Here is a 21235-nt window from a genome sequence, read left to right as displayed (position 1 = left end):
GGAAGGGAAGTGTATTATAGAGGCCTCGCGCGCTCCCCCGGCATTTCATTTAAATGCCTGGTGGGAGAGCACGGGACCTCAATAACTGCCGCGCCCCCCTCCAGAAAATCTAGCGCCCCCCAGTTTGCGCACCACTGGCATAGATCATCGCACCATATACTGTATGTATGTATATATACACACACACACACATATATATATATATACAAACACAGTGGTTGACAAATCACCAAAAAATCTACTCGCCACCTAGTACCAAACGTGTGCTGCTTGGGCCAATATTTACTCGCCCGGGGGTTAAATCCACTCGCCCGGGGCGAGCAAATGTATAGGTTTGTCGAACACTGTATATATATATATAGTGCGCTAAGATCTGGAAAACACACACACACACACACATATATGTGTTCCAGATCTTAGCGCACTCCGTTTAGATAATTACAGTGGGTATAGTTGTATGTGCAGGTTGCAAACGCAATTTATTATGCTCAAATGTCTTATGTAAGAATTTATTAGAATAGTGTCGCAACCGAAGATATTCAGCTATATTATAGAACACACACACACACACACACACACACACACACACACACACACACACACACACACACACACATATATATATATATATATATATATATATATATATATATATATATATATATATATATATATATATATACACAAACATCAAACATATACACAATATATATCTGTGCTAGGTAAAGATAGAAAATAATAAACTTTTAGAAAATGTACCTTCTGCAAAAGTCTGGGTTTACTGAAGCAGAACTTCAATATGGTTTTGCATTTAAAGCATTGAATAACTTTTGGTGGTGTGAGGCTGGCCAAGCTGGCTTTCTGCGTGTTGTTTTTCTGACTCAGTGTTTCAGGCAGCAGTCCAGGCTTGCGGCGGTTATGTTATAGGTTTTAACTTTAAGGCAGGGTGTAGACTGTTTTTCTTTAACTAAGTAGGCTAGCGAGGCAGAGAAAAATGGTGGGGGCTGGAATTTGTTCCTAATCCTGTGTGTAAATTTAGATGGATGTACGAAACGGTTACCTACTTTCTACCGTTTACCAGGGTTTCAGGTCATGTATTGACTCCTAAACTCACACACCCACTCATGGATGGGGAACCAAGGGGACCTGATCAATCCCTGTTTGGGCTATGCATTGTTTCGCATGTTGCATTCTTGTGCTTTAATCCAATTTAACATGTATTGTTTATCTATACTATAATTCTAAGTTGGATTCCGTTTGTTTGTTTCTTTGTATGTCCGAAGCATCGAAATCTCAGAAATGGATTTGTAGGTCAAAGCAACAATTTTGAGCTTCCAATATGACTCACCTCCCAAATTATGGACATTCTAAGTTCCCCTTGGCTTTCCAGCAAAAATGTTAGAGCAGGAGCGGAGGGCAGGGGTGTATGGCTACTAAGGGAGGGGGCTTGTCCTTGCCTGGATCGGGGCTGTGTGTGTCTCTGTGTGTCAGCAGGGGAGGAGAGGGAGATGTACCAGTGGGGGGGGGTTGTCAGGAACATTTGCCGCCAGCGAGGGGAGATGTACCAAGGGAGAGGAGGGGCTGGGAGATTTGCCGGCAGCAAGGGGACATGCCACAGCAGCGCGGGGAGATTTGCCACCAGCAGGGGGAGTGGGGGGGCAGGGACATGTTCCGGCAGCATGAGGAAGACACACACACAGACAGAGACAAATCTCACCCCGCACTACATCCAGCAGCAGGGTGGGGTGGGGGGCCGGGGAGATGTTCCGGAATGCAGGGGGAGAGGGGGGGGGGGGGGAGATGTATTAAATATTACATTCCCCTGGTGAAGACGGGCACAAAAGCTAGTCTCATTATGAAGACAAAAACACTGCAAATCCAACTCCACAAAATAATAATAAAAAATCTTATTTATTAAAAAAAACCATACATATTAGTATTGACATTCAACTCAGATCTAAAATATGAAAAATGGAACAATATACCTGATTGTTTCTCTAATCACATATGATCGTAATACAGTTTTGGCTTATATATGTTATAAAAGAATATGTACAGGCATACCCCGGTTTAAGGACACTCACTTTAAGTACACTCGCAAGTAAGTACATCTCGCTCAATAGGCAAACGACAGCTCACGCATGCGCCTGTCAGCACGTCCTGAACAGCAATACCAGCTCCCTACCTGTACCGAAGCTGTGCGCAAGCGGGGAGACTATAGAGCCTGTTACACGTGCGTTATTTACATCAGTTATGCACGTATATGATGATTGCAGTACAGTACATGCATCGATAAGTGGAAAAAGGTAGTGCTTCACTTTAAGTACATTTTCGCTTTACATACATGCTCCGGTCCCATTGCGTACGTTAATGCGGGGTATGCCTGTATTAAACACGTGATGTTTGTGCAACCGGTTGGTCTCAATTAAAAATGATCGCACCAATACAGTAATAAAGCTTAGATCTACTTCTTTTTACATTTTTAATTTGGATTGGGTATGCTCACCTCTCACAGCTCTTATGGAGAACCAATTTATATTCTTACAATTGTTCATTAGACATGCTTTGTATCCCTAGGTAATGTGTTATTAAAGTTAAAACAAAACACAACAAAAATGGTCTGTGTCTTATTCAATGTTTTTAATTGTCTCTATCCAGTCCATCTTAAACAAAAGCTTTTCTTTCATAATGTGGCTACATCTGGGATGGACTTTTTTTTTTTAAAGCCATAGAGACAAGATCCAGCATTTTAGTTGCCTTTTTGTTCGTATTCTTACCTCTTCCTCAACCCAAAAATGGCCAGGGTTTGGACAATTTAAAATCAACATTAATGTATTAAAAAAAAATTGGTGCATTGCCACATGAAGTCTCTACAATAAAACAGATTTTTTTGTTAGAAGTATGATGTGCTGCACTTCTGATACCACCTAAAATATTTACAGTTGTACTGTATACTCACTTCTTATGTAACAAATGGTGTGCTCTTTCATTAAAGTTTTCCTCTCAAGTACATTTCCAATTGGGGTTTTTATATTTGCTCGTGTCAGGGTTCTTAAAATAGAACATTTGCTCAAATATATATTTCTAGCAATACTATCATTCATAAAATACAATATCGAAATCACAAGCTTAAATAACAGTACTGTGACACGGTGCTTGAAAAACTAGTATTCAAGAGGAAAACCAAACCCCTAGTTAAGATGTAGCCCAGAGGATTATTATAACACATCCCATTTTAATGCTCAAGACAGAAATCCTGGCTGCTCATGTTTGTTTGTTTTTGTTTTTACAGGATTGAAACTGGGGGTCCTCCAGAACTAAACCACCTTGTTACAGGTGCTATGGCACTTATGGGGCTCTAAAAAGGCTGTCCAATATGAAGAGGCAACCAATGACGTTGCAGCATCCTATTGGACGGCAAGACCTGTGAGATTTGTGGCCATTTTGTTTCCCTGGGGGGAGCTTAAAAACACCAGCAACTACACTGGTGTCTTGGAAACTGTGGGGTCCCCAGAGTTGAAATGAAGATGGTTCCAGATGGTTCCAGACGCCCCCCTGCTTCCAACACTGTAAAAAACAATATGTGATTCTGGAATTCCGATGCGGTGACTGCTTCAAAGCACAGCTGACATTGGGGCTCTATATGCATTGGTATTTTCTGAGAAGGCATAATGTCAATGGATTGCTATAAAAGACAGAGTGTATGTATGTATGTCTTTATTTATATAGCGCCAGTAATGTACATAGCGCCCCACAGCAGTAATACACGTGACAATCATATAAATAACAAATAATACAAATAACATATGAAGGGGAGAAGTGCTTCAGACATAACAGAAACATTTATGAAAAGGAGTCCCTTCTCCGAAGAGCTTACAATCTAATTGGTTGGTAGGAAGAACGTACAGAGAGGAGTGTGGGAGGGTGTCCTAGTAAGTGCATCTGCAAGAGGCCAAGGTTAATGTATGAGGTGTTAATAATCAACCATGGAGCTACTTGTATGCTTCCTTAAGCAGGTGTGTTTTGAGGTGGGTCTTAAATGTGGATAGAGAGGGTGCTAGTCGGGTATTGAGGGGAAACGCATTCCAAAGGTGTGGGACAGTCAGTGGGAGAGGGCTTTAGATACAAAAGGGGTAGAGAGAAGACATCCTTGAGCAGAACGCAAGAGTCGGGATGGTGTATAGTGAGAAATTAGGGCCGAGATGTAAGGAGGAGCAGAACAGTGTGAAGCTTTAAAAGTGAGGAGGAGAATTGAGTGTGTGATACGGGATTTGATAGGAAGCCAGGAGAGTGATTTCAGCACAGGAGACGCCGAGACAGATTTAGGAAATAGTAGAGTGATTCTGGCTGCATCATTTAGGATAGATTGTAGGGGAGACAGGTGAGAGGCAGGAAGGCCAGACAGCAGGTTACAGTAATCGAGATGGGAGAGAATGAGGGTCTGTGTCAGAGTTTTTGCAGTCGAGCAACAGAGGAAAGGGCGTATCTTGGTAATATTGCAGAGGAAAAACAACAGCTTGTTGCTAAATTTTGAATGTGAGAAAAGAATGTGAGAGGAGTTGAGTGTGACCCTAGGCAGCGCGCTTGGGCTACTGAGGAAATAGAGCCAGGTTTGGCAGGAAGTATGAGAAGCTCTTTTTTTGCCATGTTAAGTTTAAGTCAGTGGATGGCCTTCCAGGGTGATATAGCCGAGAGACATTCAGAAACTTTAGTCTGTACAGCAGGTATTAGGTCAGGAGTAGAAAAGTAAATTTGTGTCATCAACATAGAGGTGATATTTGAACCCAGGAGATGGGATTAGGTCACCTAGAAAGTGTGTGTAAAGAGAAAAGAGATGGGATCCCAGGACAGAGCCCTGGGGTACCCCACAGAGAAATCGATAGAGGAGGAAGTGTTATCAAAAGAGACACTGAAAGTACGATGCGACAGGTAAGAGAAGATCCAGGATAGAGCTTTGTTACGAATACCAAGAGTATGGAGAATGTGAAGGAGAAGAGGGTGGTCCACAGTATCAAATGCTGCAGAGAGGTCGATTAATATGAGCAGTGTAATGACCTCTGTCTTAGGCAGCATGGAGGACTATAGTTATTTTAATGAGGGCTGTTTCAGGGGAGTGAGCAGTGCGGAAGCCAGATTGTAGAGGGTCTAGGAGAGAAAAGATGTTGAGAAATGAAGCATCACCTATTTCAAAGCTCACTTAGAAGAGTAAGTAATGCTGCTTTGGGGTACCAGAAACGGCATTCTCAAAGACTCCTACCAGCACTTTTCAACTTATTGTAATTAGTTTGGAAATCTGGAACTTTAAAATATGGGAGGGGTTTCAGTTCTTTTAACTTCCTCTGTGTGTTGAACAGGACCTTACAGAGGCAGACTACCTGCCCCAATCCCATCATTATCGGATCTCTGATGAGGACGGTCAGGGGTAAGAGACCAATTATATTTTGGAACTTCTAACACCTGCTAAGCAAAGTCCATGAAATCTGCAGACGTGCAGAAGAAACATATCCCTTGGGGTAAGGTCCAGGACTTTGCAAACAAAAAAAGACGCAAACCTGAGGTGTGTTCTGCCAGATGGTCCTCTGTCCAATTATAATTGTATATGTCCTACAGCAGATTATTTAATGATAGAACATGCTTACCTTCATGGCATTGCTTCGGAGCAGCAATGTTTTCACCACTCATTAAAACAACAAAGCTGGTGGCAGCTCTGACTGTAGCCTGCCACGTTGACATTGCGACTGGTGGCTCTTGACATGGGAAGAGGGCCCGATTGTTAATAGGAGATCCAATAGTGTAAACACATGGCCTAGTGTGGACAAAAAAAATATGGTTACTGTAGAATGCAAATAAACAGACAATGAAGTCTGTAATTTCTAGATGTAACATAAAAAAATAGAAATACAAGAGGCAAGTATAAAGTTAAAAATAATTTTTTTTACATATTGTATACATTTTGTATCGCTCACACACTTAAATTCTCAAAATTCAAACTACCTTTCAAGTTTAGTAACTTCAAAGATTTATAGTTCTAACAAGCACTTGCAAAGCCATTTATATTTCAAAGGTAACCACTGAGAAATATATGGTGTTAGACTGAGTCACCCTCCATCAGCAGAAACAACTGTAACACGATGGAATATTCTGGCTGGGATTACTTTACATGTGGGGCATGGCTAAAAAAAAGAGATTCGCCCAGTTCCAAACAACACAAAAAAATGCTGTATGTCCTGTTTAGCTAAAATAGAAGGCATGGTACGAGTAATAACGTAATCAGGAAGCCATTTTTCTATCTTATTTCTCACAGAGGAAGAAAAAAAGGTAGGAAATAGACAAATATGTTGAGTATGGTCACAAACAGGTTAAAACAGACATAATAAAAAAAAAAGTAGTTATTTTTTTTAAATAAATATACAATATACCAGCAACAATCATGAGAACATGAGGACTATCGTTTGACACTGCAGCACTGTATACTCTGGTGAATTGTATTGTGACTATCTAGGCTGCAATGCATTTTATTTGCCCTGTTTGTACAATGTCCCCCCTGTACTTTACTGTGTCCATTACACCAAATAAAGTGTATTTTATCCTTATCCATTTATACACTTTAATTTACCCACAGTGCATTTATTCTGTAGAGTTCAGGGTTTAAATTGTATTCACTACATTTACCCCCCACACATTGGTATTTCACCAGTTCGGCATTCCACAAACTACCTACCCACAACCAGGATCGATTAGGGAGTACACACAACTGGGGGCTTTTTTATAGCCTACTCTCCACCTCTTGAGAGACTCTCTGGCTTTGAACCCTGCTTTGCTTCACACAATTCCCCATGTGCACCCATCCTTCCCTCCCTACACTACATAGAGGTTGAGAGGGTGTCGCCCCGTTTCCTATATTTCTAACACGTGTATACACGGACACAAACCATACCCTGACCGTGTCAGTGTATAGTGTCGGCAGGTTATGCTCTGTGTTAGTGTGTAGCCATCTGGCTACATACGCTGTCAGTGTATAGTGTAGCGTATAACCTGGCAGCACTATACACACACACAGGGTATAACCTGACACACAGTACAAGTGGGAGGGGGGGAGGGGTGACATGGGAGAGAGGGCAGGGAGAGGGACAGGGGTGGTAACACATGGGGAGGAGAAAAGAGGGTGACACATGCGGGAGGGGGTGGAAGAGGGGGTGACAGTAGGGGACAAAGGGGAGATGGGGTGCAGTTGGAGTGACAGAGGGGGGATGTTGGAATGACTGGCAGTGGTGGACAAGAGGGTGATGGGGGTAGTTGGAGTGATGACAAAGGGGGGACAGGGAAGGCAGTGGGGTGATTGGAGAGCAAGGTAGGGACAGTCTCCACAGCCAGCCCCAAAGCCGGCCCGGCAGGTTTTATAATAGCTGTACCATATGCTGCTTGGGAGCCCACCAGGTGTTGCTGGTCCATAGGAGCTAGTAATGGGGGCACACTGGCTTCTCTTACATGTCTCTGTGGTCCCTTTGCACTGTGTGCTGTCAGAGCCCCCACTTTTTTTTCCACTTCAGGGGCAGCACATGAAACACTGAAGGGCCATATGCGCCGGGGGGGGGGGGGGGGGGCGGGTATGGGTTGGCCACCCCAGACATAGTGCAACAGAGTACATGGTATTAATGATGTAAGTTTACATACAGATGTAGTAGCTGTTACTGCACCCCTTAACGCGTTGCAGCAGGAAATGGATGACGAGATGCAGAAAATCACATTATCCATGATCTCCTAACGCTTTAACGGGTTACAGCACGTGTGTACCCAATACCATCAGCAATTAAATGTAGCCAACAGCATATGTGAAGAGGTAGCGAGAGGACAAAGAAGATGACTAAAAAAGGCCACACACTATAGAAATGAAATAAATACGAATTGGAGACAAAACAAGAATGTTTGATTTTAATCAGGTATATAGAGATACTGTATCAGGTTCTATAAGTACAACGTATAAACATGAGTTATGTACCAAGGGAATGTGTGTTTGCTGACAAACTGATGGCTGATTTCTTTTGTAGTTGATAAAACGTATTTACAATGTGACATAATAGCACAACAAGTTTAAACTGTATCAGGGATGTTGATGGTAAAAAAATATTCTCAAAATGTTGACAATGTAAATGTCTTTCATGTTTTAGAGAGTAAGCTAAAAAGGATGTAAAAGCTAAAACTACTTTTTAAAGACTATAAAAAATGCACTTTTATTTTAGAAAGTACTATACAACCTACGTGTCCTGTCAAATCCCCATGTTTATTGACTCTTCTTTCCAATTTAAGGCAGTGACTTTATTAGATTGGAATTAGACATCTAATTCTTTTCTGCCAGGTTATTGTATCTCAGGAAGCAGGACATTTCAGGGGGACTATATGCCTATACAGAATAGTCCAAGAAAGTGCCGGAGAGGCTGTAGGACTAGGAGGGCTTTACTAAGAGAAATGGGGACTGCACCTTAAACTCATGTCTGAGGTCACTAGAAATAGTTTCCTTCCCCCCAATCAATGACACTTGAGGGGTCTGACAATGACCTTCTGAAGTAGATCTAAAAATAGGGAGTATATGGCACCACTACTGCAATGAATTTTCTATATATATATATATATATATATATATATATATATATATATATATATATATATATATATAAATAGTGACACTGTGTGCTCATTTGCATGTCATTTCCCAGAACCCCTTGCTGCAGTGGAAGTGCTGTATGCTGGGTGATAATGGGGAAAGGCGGGGTTGCAGACCTGCCTAAGACATGCAGATGAGCATACAGTTGTATTTGCATATTTGCTATCATGTGGAGGGTTTTTGTCACTTTTTTTACTCACCATAACTTAACTCAGTATTATGGTATATATATATATATACAGTGCTCGACAAACCCGGTCGACAAACCCGGTCGCCAACTCGCCAGCTGCGATCGGATATTGGCTCGTGCCAGTAGCTTTTCTCCTGCTCTGCAAAAACAAAATCCCCTGCTCGAAAAAGAAAAAAAAAGCTGTGTGTGCTGTGCACGCGCATAGTAAGTGAAACTTCTTTGACTTTTGTCACAGAAATTGACTTATAACGCGCGTGCTCGGCACACGTGTCAGTCAGCGTATGTGTCAGTCAGTGAGTATGTATGTGTGTCGGTCAGAGAGTATGTATGTATGTTTGTTTGTGTGTGTGTCGGTCAGTGTGTGCATGTGTGTCGGTCAGTGTGTGCATGTGTGTCGGTCAGTGTGTGCATGTGTGTCGGTCAGTGTGTGCATGTGTGTCGGTCAGTGTGTGCATGTGTGTCGGTCAGTGTGTGCATGTGTGTCGGTCAGTGTGTGCATGTGTGTCGGTCAGTGTGTGCATGTGTGTCGGTCAGTGTGTGCATGTGTGTCGGTCAGTGTGTGCATGTGTGTCGGTCAGTGTGTGCATGTGTGTCGGTCAGTGTGTGCATGTGTGTCGGTCAGTGTGTGCATGTGTGTGCATGTGTGTCGGTCAGTGTGTGCATGTGTGTCGATCAGTGTGTGCATGTGTGTCGGTCAGTGTGTGCATGTGTGTCGGTCAGTGTGTGCATGTGTGTCAGTCAGTGTGTGCATGTGTGTCAGTCAGTGTGTGCATGTGTGTCAGTCAGTGTGTGAGTGAGTGAGTGTGTGTGAGTGAGTGTGTCAGTCAATGTGTGTGTGTGTGTGTGTGTGTCAGTCAATGTGTGTGTGTGTGTGTGTGTGTGTCAGTCAATGTGTGTGTATGTGTGTGTGTCAGTCAATGTGTGTGTGTGTGTCAGTCAATGTGTGTTTGTGTGTGTCAGTGTATGTCTCTCTCTCTCTGTGTCGGTCAGTGAGTGTATGTGTGTCAGTCAGTGTGCGTGTGTATGTGTCAGTCAGTGTGCGTGTGTATGTGTCAGTCAGTGTGCGTGTGTATGTGTGTCAGTCAGTGTGCGTGTGTATGTGTGTCAGTCAGTGTGCGTGTGTATGTGTGTGTGTGTGTGTCAGTCAGTGTGCGTGTGTCAGTCAGTGTGTGTGTGTGTGTGTGTGTGTGTGTGTGTGTCAGTCAGTGTGTGTGTGTGTGTGTGTGTGTGTGTGTGTGTGTGTGTGTGTGTGTGTGTGTCAATGTGTGTCAGTGTGTGTGTATCAGTCAGTATGTGTGTGTCAGTCAGTGTGTGTGTGTGTGTGTCAGTCAGTGTGTGTGTGTCAGTCAGTGTGTGTGTGTGTGTGTCAGTCAGTGTGTATGTGTGTGTGTGTCAGACAGTGTGTGTATGTGTGTCAGTGTATCTGTGTCTCTCTTTGTGTCCTGCCCCCTCCCTCCTGACTCCCCCCACCCCAGGCAGAGCTGCGGACCCGCGGCGGCTCTGTCTGAGACTCTTCTCCCCCACCCCCAAAAACGCAGGCAGAGCTGCGGACCCGCGGCAGCTCTGTCTGAGTCTCTCCTCCCCCGCACCCCCACCCCTAGGGAGACGCGGCCGCACCGGGCCCGGCGTATGTGAGGGGCAGATACCCTGATTGAGAGCCCCCCCTCGGCAGTGCTGCGTTGGAAGCGGCGCACTCAAACCCCCGCTTCCCGCGTTACCGGAACAGTGAGAGGCGAGCAACCCCCCGTGCTGTGCTGTCCTCGTTCAATCACGTGGATCGGGGAGGGATGGGGACAGCTGCATCTCCACTCGGCGCCGCTTCCGCTTCAGCCTCCGACGCTGCTACGAGGGGTGGGCGACTCTGCGCATGCGCTGCCTCGCATCAACGGATGCAGATATCTTCCTGGCCTGCGGGACCCGGCGGTCAAATCTGCGCATGCGCCTCAACCTCCCATGTCTGTGTGGACGTGTGGGGGGAATGGCGGCTCTCCTCCTCCGGCGGCGCTCAGTCAGCGGGACACATGGAAGGGGAAGCGTAGTTAGGGAGGAGAGAGGCTGAACAGCTGGAGGACTTGCGGGGCTTCCGCCATCTAACTACACCCACACCCGCAGCACCGGAAGCTCCGCGCCAGCCATATTTGTACACCCATGGCAGCGGACGTGTGGGGTTAACGGCGGCCGTTAGGGTGCGTGGGGGGAACGGTGGCCGTTAGGAGCGGCGCCGGCGGCTATCGCCGCCGCATGTCACAGCAGGCATGTGGGGGGGAGGGATGGGGGAGCCGTGACGTCACTTCCGTTTCACATTTGTCCCCCATCTCTCCCGTTTTACCCCATCAGACTAGGTGCCACTAAAGAAGTTTCACTTCAAAAAATCCCTCTGGCTGTGACGCGCCTTGGAGTTGCCAGGACTTCAAACCGCCCTTCCTTCTCTGCACAGGTAAGTAATGGGGGGGGGGGGTTGAGGGTGCGCACACGCGCGCGTCTGCTGCTGCTCCTCCTCATCCTATATATCCTCCTGTGTGAAAACGGGTAAACAGCCAGTTAACCCACCAGGCGCTCAGAAAGTGTAGCTGCAGCTGTGAAATGGTGTTTTGACAATAAATCTGGTTGATAACTGCCACTATCCCCCAGTGTGTTATTGATTACATGTAATTCTCTGCAACTGGCTAGCTATAAGCACAATGAGGTTGGAGAAAAACTTGAAGGAAGATAACTTACAGTTGCACTGGGGGACGTAATGAAGTGGCCCGTCTGTCTTCCTGCATGAACAATGCTGTGTGTCCCTCTGTCTGCGTTGTCTCTTGATGGGATGATCCTCTCACGTCGCCAGCACTCTCTTCTGCCGCCAACCCTGCACCCGCTCGATCGCGGTGGGTGGTCACCTGACCGGCGGCAGTGCCGGTACTTCCGGATGCAGCAGGGAGACACAGATACACCATACACAGCCCGGCGTGCAGGCAGCAGGCACCGGAACACTAGAAATCCTCCCCAGGGAGGTCAGTACGCCGCACAGCCGTGGAATAAAAGCTTCAGGAAAGGCTGATCAGTGTGGCATGAAACTTTAATAGAACATAGTGCAAACGGATCCTCTTGACGCGTTTCAGCCCGTCAGGCCTTTTGACAAAGGCCTGACGGGCTGAAACGCGTCAAGAGGATCCGTTTGTACTATGTTCTATTAAAGTTTCATGCCACACTGATCAGCCTTTCCTGAAGCTTTTATTCCACGGCTGTGCGGCGTACTGACCTCCCTGGGGAGGATTTCTAGTATATATCCTCCTGTATAATTGTGTCACCTCCTGCTTACAAGACCTGCACTGATCCGGTCATGGAGAGGATTGTGCACAGATGCTTGAGCTGGGGGGGGAATTTAATGCACTGTAATAAATATTTATATATACTGTACTGGTGTTTCTCCCCCCTTCCTCCGGTGCTCCCGCTGCCCGCGTGGGTCGGGTGCTTCACCCCCCTCCCTCCGGTGCTACCGCTTGCCCACGCGGCTCGGGTGTCACTCCCCCCTCCCTCCGGTGCCCGTGTGGCTCGTGCGTCTCTCCCCCCTCCCTCCGGTGCTCCCGCTGCCCACACGGCTCGGGTGTCTCTCCTCCCTCCCTCCGGTGCCTGCGCGGCTCGTGTGTCACTCCCCCCTCCCTCCGCTGCCCGCGCGGCTTGGGTGTCTCTCCCCCCTCCCTACGGTGCCCGCGCGGCTCGTGTCACTCCTCCCTCCCTCCGGTGCCCGCGCGGCTCGTGTGTCTCTCCCCCCTCCCTCCGGTGCTCCCGCTGCCCACGCGGGCGGGAGGTAGTAGCGGGGTGTTTCTCTGTCCCATTGTGTGTGTGTGTTTGTATGGGAGAGAGAGGTATGGGAGAGAGAGAGAGAGAGTGGTATGGGAGAGAGAGAGAGTGGTATGGGAGAGAGAGAGAGTGGTATGGGAGAGAGAGACAGTGGTATGGGAGAGAGAGAGGTATGGGAGAGAGAGAGGTATGGGAGAGAGAGAGAGGGGTATGGGAGAGAGAGAGAGAGAGAGAGAGAGAGAGAGAGAGAGAGAGAGAGAGAGAGAGAGAGGGGTATGAGAGAGAGAGAGTGTGTATGGGTATGAGAGAGTGTGTGTATGGGTATGAGAGAGTGTGTGTGTGTGTGTGTGTGTGTGTGTGTGTGTGTGTGTGTGTGTGTATGAGAGAGAACGTGTAGGACACCAGAGGTACCCCCCACCCAGTCAGTCACCCCCCCCCACCCAGTCACCCCATCAAGTCAGTCATAGTCAGTCATAATCAGTCATAGTCAGTCATCCCACCCCCTGCCCAGTCACCCCACCCAGTCAGACAGTCAGTAATCCCCACCCAGTCAGACACCCCATCACCCAATCCCCCCAATCACCCCACACCCCCAATCACCCCACCCAGTCACCCCACACCCCCAATCACCCCACCCAGTCACCCCACACCCCCAATCACCCCACCCAGTCACCCCACACCCCCAATCACCCCACCCAGTCACCCCACACCCCCAATCACCCCACCCAGTCACCCCACACCCCCAATCACCCCACCCAGTCCCCCCATCCCCCACAGTCACCCTCTCTCTGTCTCTCACCCTCTCTCCGCCTCTCTCGCCCTCCCTCCGTCTCTCTCGCCCTCCCTCCGTCTCTCTCGCCCTCCCTCCGTCTCTCTCGCCCTCCCTCCGTCTCTCTCGCCCTCCCTCCGTCTCTCTCGCCCTCCCTCCGTCTCTCTCGCCCTCCCTCCGTCTCTCTCGCCCTCCCTCCGTCTCTCTCGCCCTCCCTCCGTCTCTCTCGCACTCTCTCCGTCTCTCTCGCACTCTCTCCGTCTCTCTCGCACTCTCTCCGTCTCTCTCACACTCTCTCCGTCTCTCTCACACTCTCTCCGTCTCTCTCACACTCTCTCCGTCTCTCTCACACTCTCTCCGTCTCTCTCACACTCTCTCCGTCTCTCTCACACTCTCTCCGTCTCTCTCACACACTCTCCGTCTCTCTCACACACTCTCCGTCTCTCTCACACACTCTCCGTCTCTCTCACACACTCTCCGTCTCTCTCACACACTCTCCGTCTCTCTCACACTCTCTCCGTCTCTCTCACACTCTCTCCGTCTCTCTCACACTCTCTCCGTCTCTCTCACACTCTCTCCGTCTCTCTCACACTCTCTCCGTCTCTCTCACACTCTCTCCGTCTCTCTCACACTCTCTCCGTCTCTCTCACACTCTCTCCGTCTCTCTCACACACTCTCCGTCTCTCTCACACACTCTCCGTCTCTCTCACACACTCTCCGTCTCTCTCACACTCTCTCCGTCTCTCTCACACTCTCTCACACTCTCTCCGTCTCTCACACACTCTCTCCGTCTCTCACACACTCTCTCCGTCTCTCACACACTCTCTCCGTCTCTCACACACTCTCTCCGTCTCTCACACACTCTCTCCGTCTCTCACACACTCTCTCCGTCTCTCACACACTCTCTCCGTCTCTCACACACTCTCTCCGTCTCTCACACACTCTCTCCGTCTCTCACACACTCTCTCCGTCTCTCACACACTCTCTCCGTCTCTCACACACTCTCTCCGTCTCTCACACACTCTCTCCGTCTCTCACACACTCTCTCCGTCTCTCACACACCCTCTCCGTCTCTCACACACCCTCTCCGTCTCTCACACACCCTCTCCGTCTCTCACACACCCTCTCCGTCTCTCACACACTCTCTCCGTCTCTCACACACTCTCTCCGTCTCTCACACACTCTCTCCGTCTCTCTCACACCCTCTCTCCGTCTCTCACACCCTCTCTCCGTCTCTCACACCCTCTCTCCGTCTCTCACACCCTCTCTCCGTCTCTCACACCCTCTCTCTCCGTCTCTCTCACCCTCTCGCTCACCCTCTCTCTCCGTCTCTCTCACCCTCTCTCTCCGTCTCTCTCACCCTCTCTCTCCGTCTCTCTCACCCTCTCTCTCCGTCTCTCTCACCCTCTCTCTCCGTCTCACAATCTGGATCTGGATATCTTATTTACCCTGTATATATCTTACTTGCCCTATACTACACCGAAATAACCTATACTGCTTTCTTCCAGATCTGACTCAAGCTTCACACGGGAGACATCGGAATACACCCTAACCCAGAAGACAGGTAGGGAACACCTCACCTCCAACATATAACATTGTGGGAATGAGGGTACCTGGACATTGAGGGACTGCGGATCAGGTAAGATTCCAGGCGGGATTGCTGCTTTAGATATTGTGAAGCGGAGGCATCCAGGCACTAGTTAAGGGGTGCAGGAAACTAGTCATTCACATCTGGCTTTTTTTCTAGATTCGACATTTATACACACACACACACACACACACCAAGGACTAATTGTAGTATAATGTAATACAATAAATAAACTTATGTCAAAAACGAATGTTCTTACTAGGAATTTATTCAATTTATTTCATTTATGTTTTTTTTTTTAAATGCGGGGCTGGGGGCGGGATTAGAGGCGGGGTTGGGGGCGAGACTAGGGGCGGGACTAGAGGCGGTGTTGGGGCGGGACTAAAGGCGGTGTTGGGGCGGGACTAGGTGGCGAGTAGATTTTTTGGTTCGGCGAGTAGATTTGTGGGTGATTTGTCAAGCACTGTATATATATATGGATCAACAACTACATATCAACCATAAAGTAAGGTGTGTAGTGGTGCTATGGGACAAAAAATATAAAGAAACACAAAAGAGACAGAACGTCCCAAAACAAGCACTCAAATCCAAAAATAACACATGGCTAAATAATGAAAAAATATATAAACAATTTATTAATCATGAATCAAATGGAAAGAAAAAACAGGGAGAGAGCAAAAAATAAACATACAATGTAAAAACAAACAGGGAAAAACTGACAGACATGTTTGCCTAGAAATATGTGAGGAAGAGATTCCCTACTTAAACCAAAGCAGATAATGAACCTAATTAATTCCACCATGGGATCAAAGATCTCATATGGAAAAAAGAATAACCGGCCGGTTAAAGTGGTGAAACAACAGCTAAGGTAAAACCATAAGTAGAATCAGGTGTGTGTGCAAACTAGAATACAAAATCATACTAAATGTATGAAAAAAGGCACAGGCAATATACACTGATAGCAGGAAAATAACTTCACAGAAAAGACTGTAAATACCAGTCCTGATTGTAAGTAGGCAGACTGTAATCCTACCAAATAAACCTTCCCAAAGCTGAAATAACCCAAGCAAATAATGCTAGGGTAAAAGCTAAGCATGCACAGGTGGAATAAGAGGTAACACATGGAGTGGGTATGGAGCAAAAAAATCCCTCCCAAAAACAAGCCTAGTAGCAAGAGGCAGGGGGACAATGGAACACTACAGAGCAATAAATGAGAGGAAAAATGTCCTTACATCACCACAGTCTCTTGTGTGTAATAGTCCAGACCAGAAGGATTAGTGCTCCCAGACCTCAATCAGCCGAAGTAAGGGCAAGCAACCTCAATAGCATAGTGAGGTAGGAGAAAAAAGCAACACGTCAGCAGAATGAACCCTGTAAAAGAGACTCCAACAGCTGTTTCACCATTTCTGGCTTCTTCTTGCAGTCAGTACTTCAGTATTAGGTGATACCTTTTTTGACTAACAATTTATGTCATATATATATATATATATATATATCCAGGTTAGTGTCAAGTTTGGCCCAAACAATTAGAGGATAGTAGCTATGTAATAGTAACTTGAATTGATATAGCTCCTATCAATTTCAAATTGATCAAGAGCAATTTGTGATTCCCTAATTGAGTGGATTTCATTGTCACCAAATTGGATATATGTGGAATGAGGAACAGAGGGAGACAAAATAATTTGCCTAAGAGCACATAAAATGGGATTCATTTAAACTGGAGTTAATATTGTACCCGGTAAAATAAATCAAATAATTCACGCTTTTCACCAACAAATGTTGTCTTAATCATTAGGAATTAGTTCATAAATTACCTGGTACAATATTAAAATTGGGTTAGCTATGCGGTAATTAACTGAACTGATGAAAAAAGTGTTAATTCATAATAATATGAGGAACTAATCTCTAGCAATGCAATTCAATCACACTTCTCTGCCAAAGGGTTAGGCATGCTTAATTACAAACCTTGTACAAGAAAATAAATTAACTCTTTTGATACCTGATGAATATCAAGACATAGCAATGGAAACTTCGGGCACCAACATGGTTATCATACAAAGTAAACACTATACACATACTGTAAATACCCTAGCTAAAAACAACATATAGGTGTTATTAATAATCCTTTAGTAGCCAGCTAGCCATTGGCAATATACCTGCCCACTTGCTCTATTAAGGAGTTAACAAATACAGGCATACCCCGGTTTAAGGACACACACTTTAAGTACACTCGCGAGTAAGTACATATCGTTCAATTGGCAAACGGCAGCTCACGCATGCGCCTGTCAGCACGTCCTAAACAGCAATACCGTCTCCCAACCTGTACCGCAGCTGTGCGCAAGCGGGGAGAGTAGAGAGCCTGTTACACATGTATTATTTACATCAGTTATGCACGTATAGGACGATTGCAGTACAGTACATGCATCGATAAGTGGGAAAAAGGGAGTGTTTCACTTTAAGTACATTTTCGCTTTACATACATGCTCCGTTCCCATTGCGTACGTTAATGCGGGGTATGCCTGTACCAAGCAATAGACTGCCTACCCCCTTGCATACTAAAAAGGCTTTGCAATGCCTCATAACCATATTGCAAACAAAAGCCTTTACCAAAACCTTCTAGAACCACAGTTAACACAGGGAATAATCCAGCAGAGGAAGAGCTAGAAGAAACCATCAATAATATACCATGTGTCCTTCCAGAAGAAATGTCAGGCAATAAAATCCATGAAGAATGAAAAGGCCCATGGGGGATGATGAAATTACAACTAAAATCTTGCAGAAATTGGGGAAGAAAAAGTAGAGAACATCCTTGTCAAATGTTCTAAATGCCGATTGAAAAATAAGAACATTCCAGAGCAATAGAGAAATCCCATAATTTCCCCCATCCACTAGAAAATGAGACAAAGAAGATAGCAAGAACTGCAGACCGATCATTCTACTGTACTTCAAGGATCAGCAAGTGAGTGCGACAAGGAAACATCATGTTACCAAAGCTTTTCAGAGCAACAATTGAAGAATTTTTCATGACATTCAATTGGAAAGAAAAAGGAATCGGAATCAACAGTGAATATTTGAGTTACCTACGATTTGCAGATCACATTGTTATTTTTGTCACAAGTCCAGAAGACATCCAGTAGTAAATCAGACAGCTTGCTGAAGCAAGTAAGAAAGTGGGCCTCCATATGAATGTCAACTCTGCAGAGATGGAAAAAAAATTGAATAGGACTAGAAGTCGAAGGCTATGTATACCTTGGCCAGCAACCATTTAAATGAAATCAATAGGAGAATGAAGATGGGACGGAAGAAACAAGACAATCTTTCAAGGGAACCTTCCAATGTGCCTCAAGAGGAACGTTTTCGATCAGTGAATTGTGCCCATGCACACGTATGGATGTGAAACTTGGACCTTAAATGTGAAGATAATTCACAAGCTTCGGACAAACCAAACACGTATGGAGAGATGTATGCTGGGTAATACCAGAAGAGACAAGAAAAATAATGAATGGATTCGAAACCAAACAAAAGTCTGTGGCATCATCACAAGGGTGAAGAAATAAACAATTGCAATGTGTTGCATATATATATATACAGACACATAGGTGAATACCGCATCAACTACCAAAGAATAAATGCAATGTTTAAAGCCTATCTTTAACAGAAAAATAACTGAAAGAAAATAACAGAAAAATTAACTGCTAAGCGGTGCTAGAGGAATAAGATAAATATGAAAACACAGAAAAAGAAACCTCTAAAAAGCACCCAAACAAATTATGCAAAATAATAATAGTAATTTATTAAAGCTGCAGTTCAGTCAATATCCTGCATGTGTTTTTTTTAATAAATCAGTTCTGTACTGTGAGAAAATACTTGTAGCATTTTCTTTTTTTTAAAAAACAACTTTGAAAGACAATTTTTTATGTATTCTAATGTAACGAGCATTTTTGTTTCTATAGCAACCCTTTAGAAAGGCACAACCCCTTCCTTTTCTGTAACAGGCTCTGGCACACCCCTTTGTGAGTCCTGCCCCCTCCACAGCCGTGCACGTGCATGAGCACAAATGTATCAGTCATTGCCTGGTCACATGGTCTTCCCCCAGAACTGACAGAGCAGAAGCAGAAAAGGAGTAGCTCAGAATTAATTAATTAAACCTTATTCCATTGCACGTGTGTAGTTAATGTTAAATATTAACAACTCATTTAAAATCAAATCTGTAAACAATATGTATATTTAATTTTGTGTGTATGTGAATGTGTACAATTCAATGTGTTATTAAAATTAATAATGGCTTGTTCTTGTATAGCGTTGCTAGTTTTACATAGCATTTTACAGAGACATTTTGCAGGCACAGGACCCTGCAGAACTTAGGTGTGTATGTATGTGTTTGTATGATATAGATATACATGCGCACGCGCACACATACACGTGCACACGCACACATATACATGCACACACGTATACATGCGCACACACATACATGCACACACATACATACATGCTCACTCGCACACATACATGCGCACACACACACATACATGCGCACACATACACGCACACAAACATGCGCACACGCACACATAAACATGTACACATATACATGCGCGCACACAAACATGCGCACACGCGCACATAAACATGCGCAAACGCACATATATACACACACACAAACATGCACACACGTATACATGCGTACACGCACACATATACACACGCACACATACATGCGCACAAGCACACATATACATGCGCACACGCACACATACATGCGCACATATACACGCACACAAACACATAAACATGCACACACGCACACAAACATGCATACACGCACACATAAACATGCACACACGCACACATATACATGCACACACGCACACATATACATGCGCACACGCACACATATACATGCGCACACGCACACATACACACAAACACGCGCACACGCACACAAACATGCGCACACGCACACATACATGCGCACACGCGCACAAACATGCGCACACGCACACAAACATGCGCACACGCACACAAACATGCGCACACGCACACATATACACTGTGTGTGCGCATGTTTATGTGCGTATATTTTTATGGTATTGCTTGACCTGAGGAAGAGGAAAACTCTTGAAAGCTTGTCCCATGACACAAATTGTTGGTCCAAATAAAAAAAAGGTATCAATAAATACTGAAGAATTCTATATATATATATATATATATATATATATTTTTTTTTTTTTTTTTTATTTATATATACTGTATGTATATATATGTATGGATATATAGCGACGGTCAGCAGAGAGCGGAGGGAGAGAAGGACGGCATCCTGCAGCGAAGCTCGGCAGCGGCAGAGGACAGCAGCCGGCGGCAGAGGGAGAGAAGGACGGCATCCTGCAGCGAAGCTCGGCAGCGGCAGAGGACAGCAGTGGTGGCGGAGGGAGAAGAGGACCATGTGAATGGGATAGGAGCGGGACAGGAGGGCGGTAGGGAGGAGTTACGCTGTAGCAGCGGCAGACACTGGAAGTCAGAGAATACTTCTGTCAGACCGTGTGTGTGTGTGTGTGTGTGTGTGTGTGTGTGTGTGTGTGTGTGTGTGTGTGTGTGTGTGTGTGTGTGTGTGTGTGTGTGTGTGTGATTGTGCAGAAATTGACAGCAGACAATTGGCACACACACCTCTATCTAGACAAATCACCCAAAAATCTACTCGCCCCAGTCCCACCTTTTAAAAAAAGTAATGGAATAAATTCCTAGTAAGAACTAATAACATTTGTTTTTGACATAACCGTTTATTTATTGTATTACATTTATACTTTACTACAACTAGTCCTTGTTACTGTACATAGTTCCTTACTAATCTAGTAAAAAAAAGCCAGATATAAATGAGTGAGGGAGAGGGTGGGTGGGTGATGGTGAGGGTGGGTGACGGAGAGGGTGGGTTGGTGAGGGAGAGGGTGGGTGACTGGGTGGGCGGGAGAGAGGGAGAGGGTGGGTGGGCGGGAGAGGGTGAGTGAGTGGAGGGTGAGTGGGTGGGCGGGAGAGGGTGGGTGGGTGAGTGAGTGGGTGGGTGAGTTTGGGCGGGTGTGAGAGGGTGGGTGTGAGAGGGTGGGTGACTGGGTACTTCTGGTGACACACTAATATACACACACACACACATATATATATATACACACACACACACACACACACACACATATATATATACACACACATATATATATATATACAAACACACGCACACACACACAC

At 45.6% G+C, this 21235-nt stretch overlaps 1 protein-coding gene across 2 annotated transcripts in view; it reads right to left on the bottom strand.

Annotated features, from left to right (window-relative positions):
• AOPEP (aminopeptidase O (putative)) overlaps nucleotides 1-21235 on the bottom strand; it is a 490654-nt gene that overhangs the window by 416230 nt on the left and 53189 nt on the right. For both annotated transcript variants that reach the window (XM_075599100.1, XM_075599108.1), the window contains exon 3: nucleotides 5640-5806. In XM_075599100.1, the coding sequence (XP_075455215.1) occupies nucleotides 5640-5806 (167 nt within the window). The remainder of the gene's footprint in view (nucleotides 1-5639; nucleotides 5807-21235) is intronic.

This window comes from Ascaphus truei, chromosome 1 (assembly GCF_040206685.1).
Source record: "Ascaphus truei isolate aAscTru1 chromosome 1, aAscTru1.hap1, whole genome shotgun sequence".
Classification (NCBI taxonomy): domain Eukaryota; kingdom Metazoa; phylum Chordata; class Amphibia; order Anura; family Ascaphidae; genus Ascaphus; species Ascaphus truei.
This window is presented reverse-complemented; position numbering and strand designations above follow the sequence as displayed.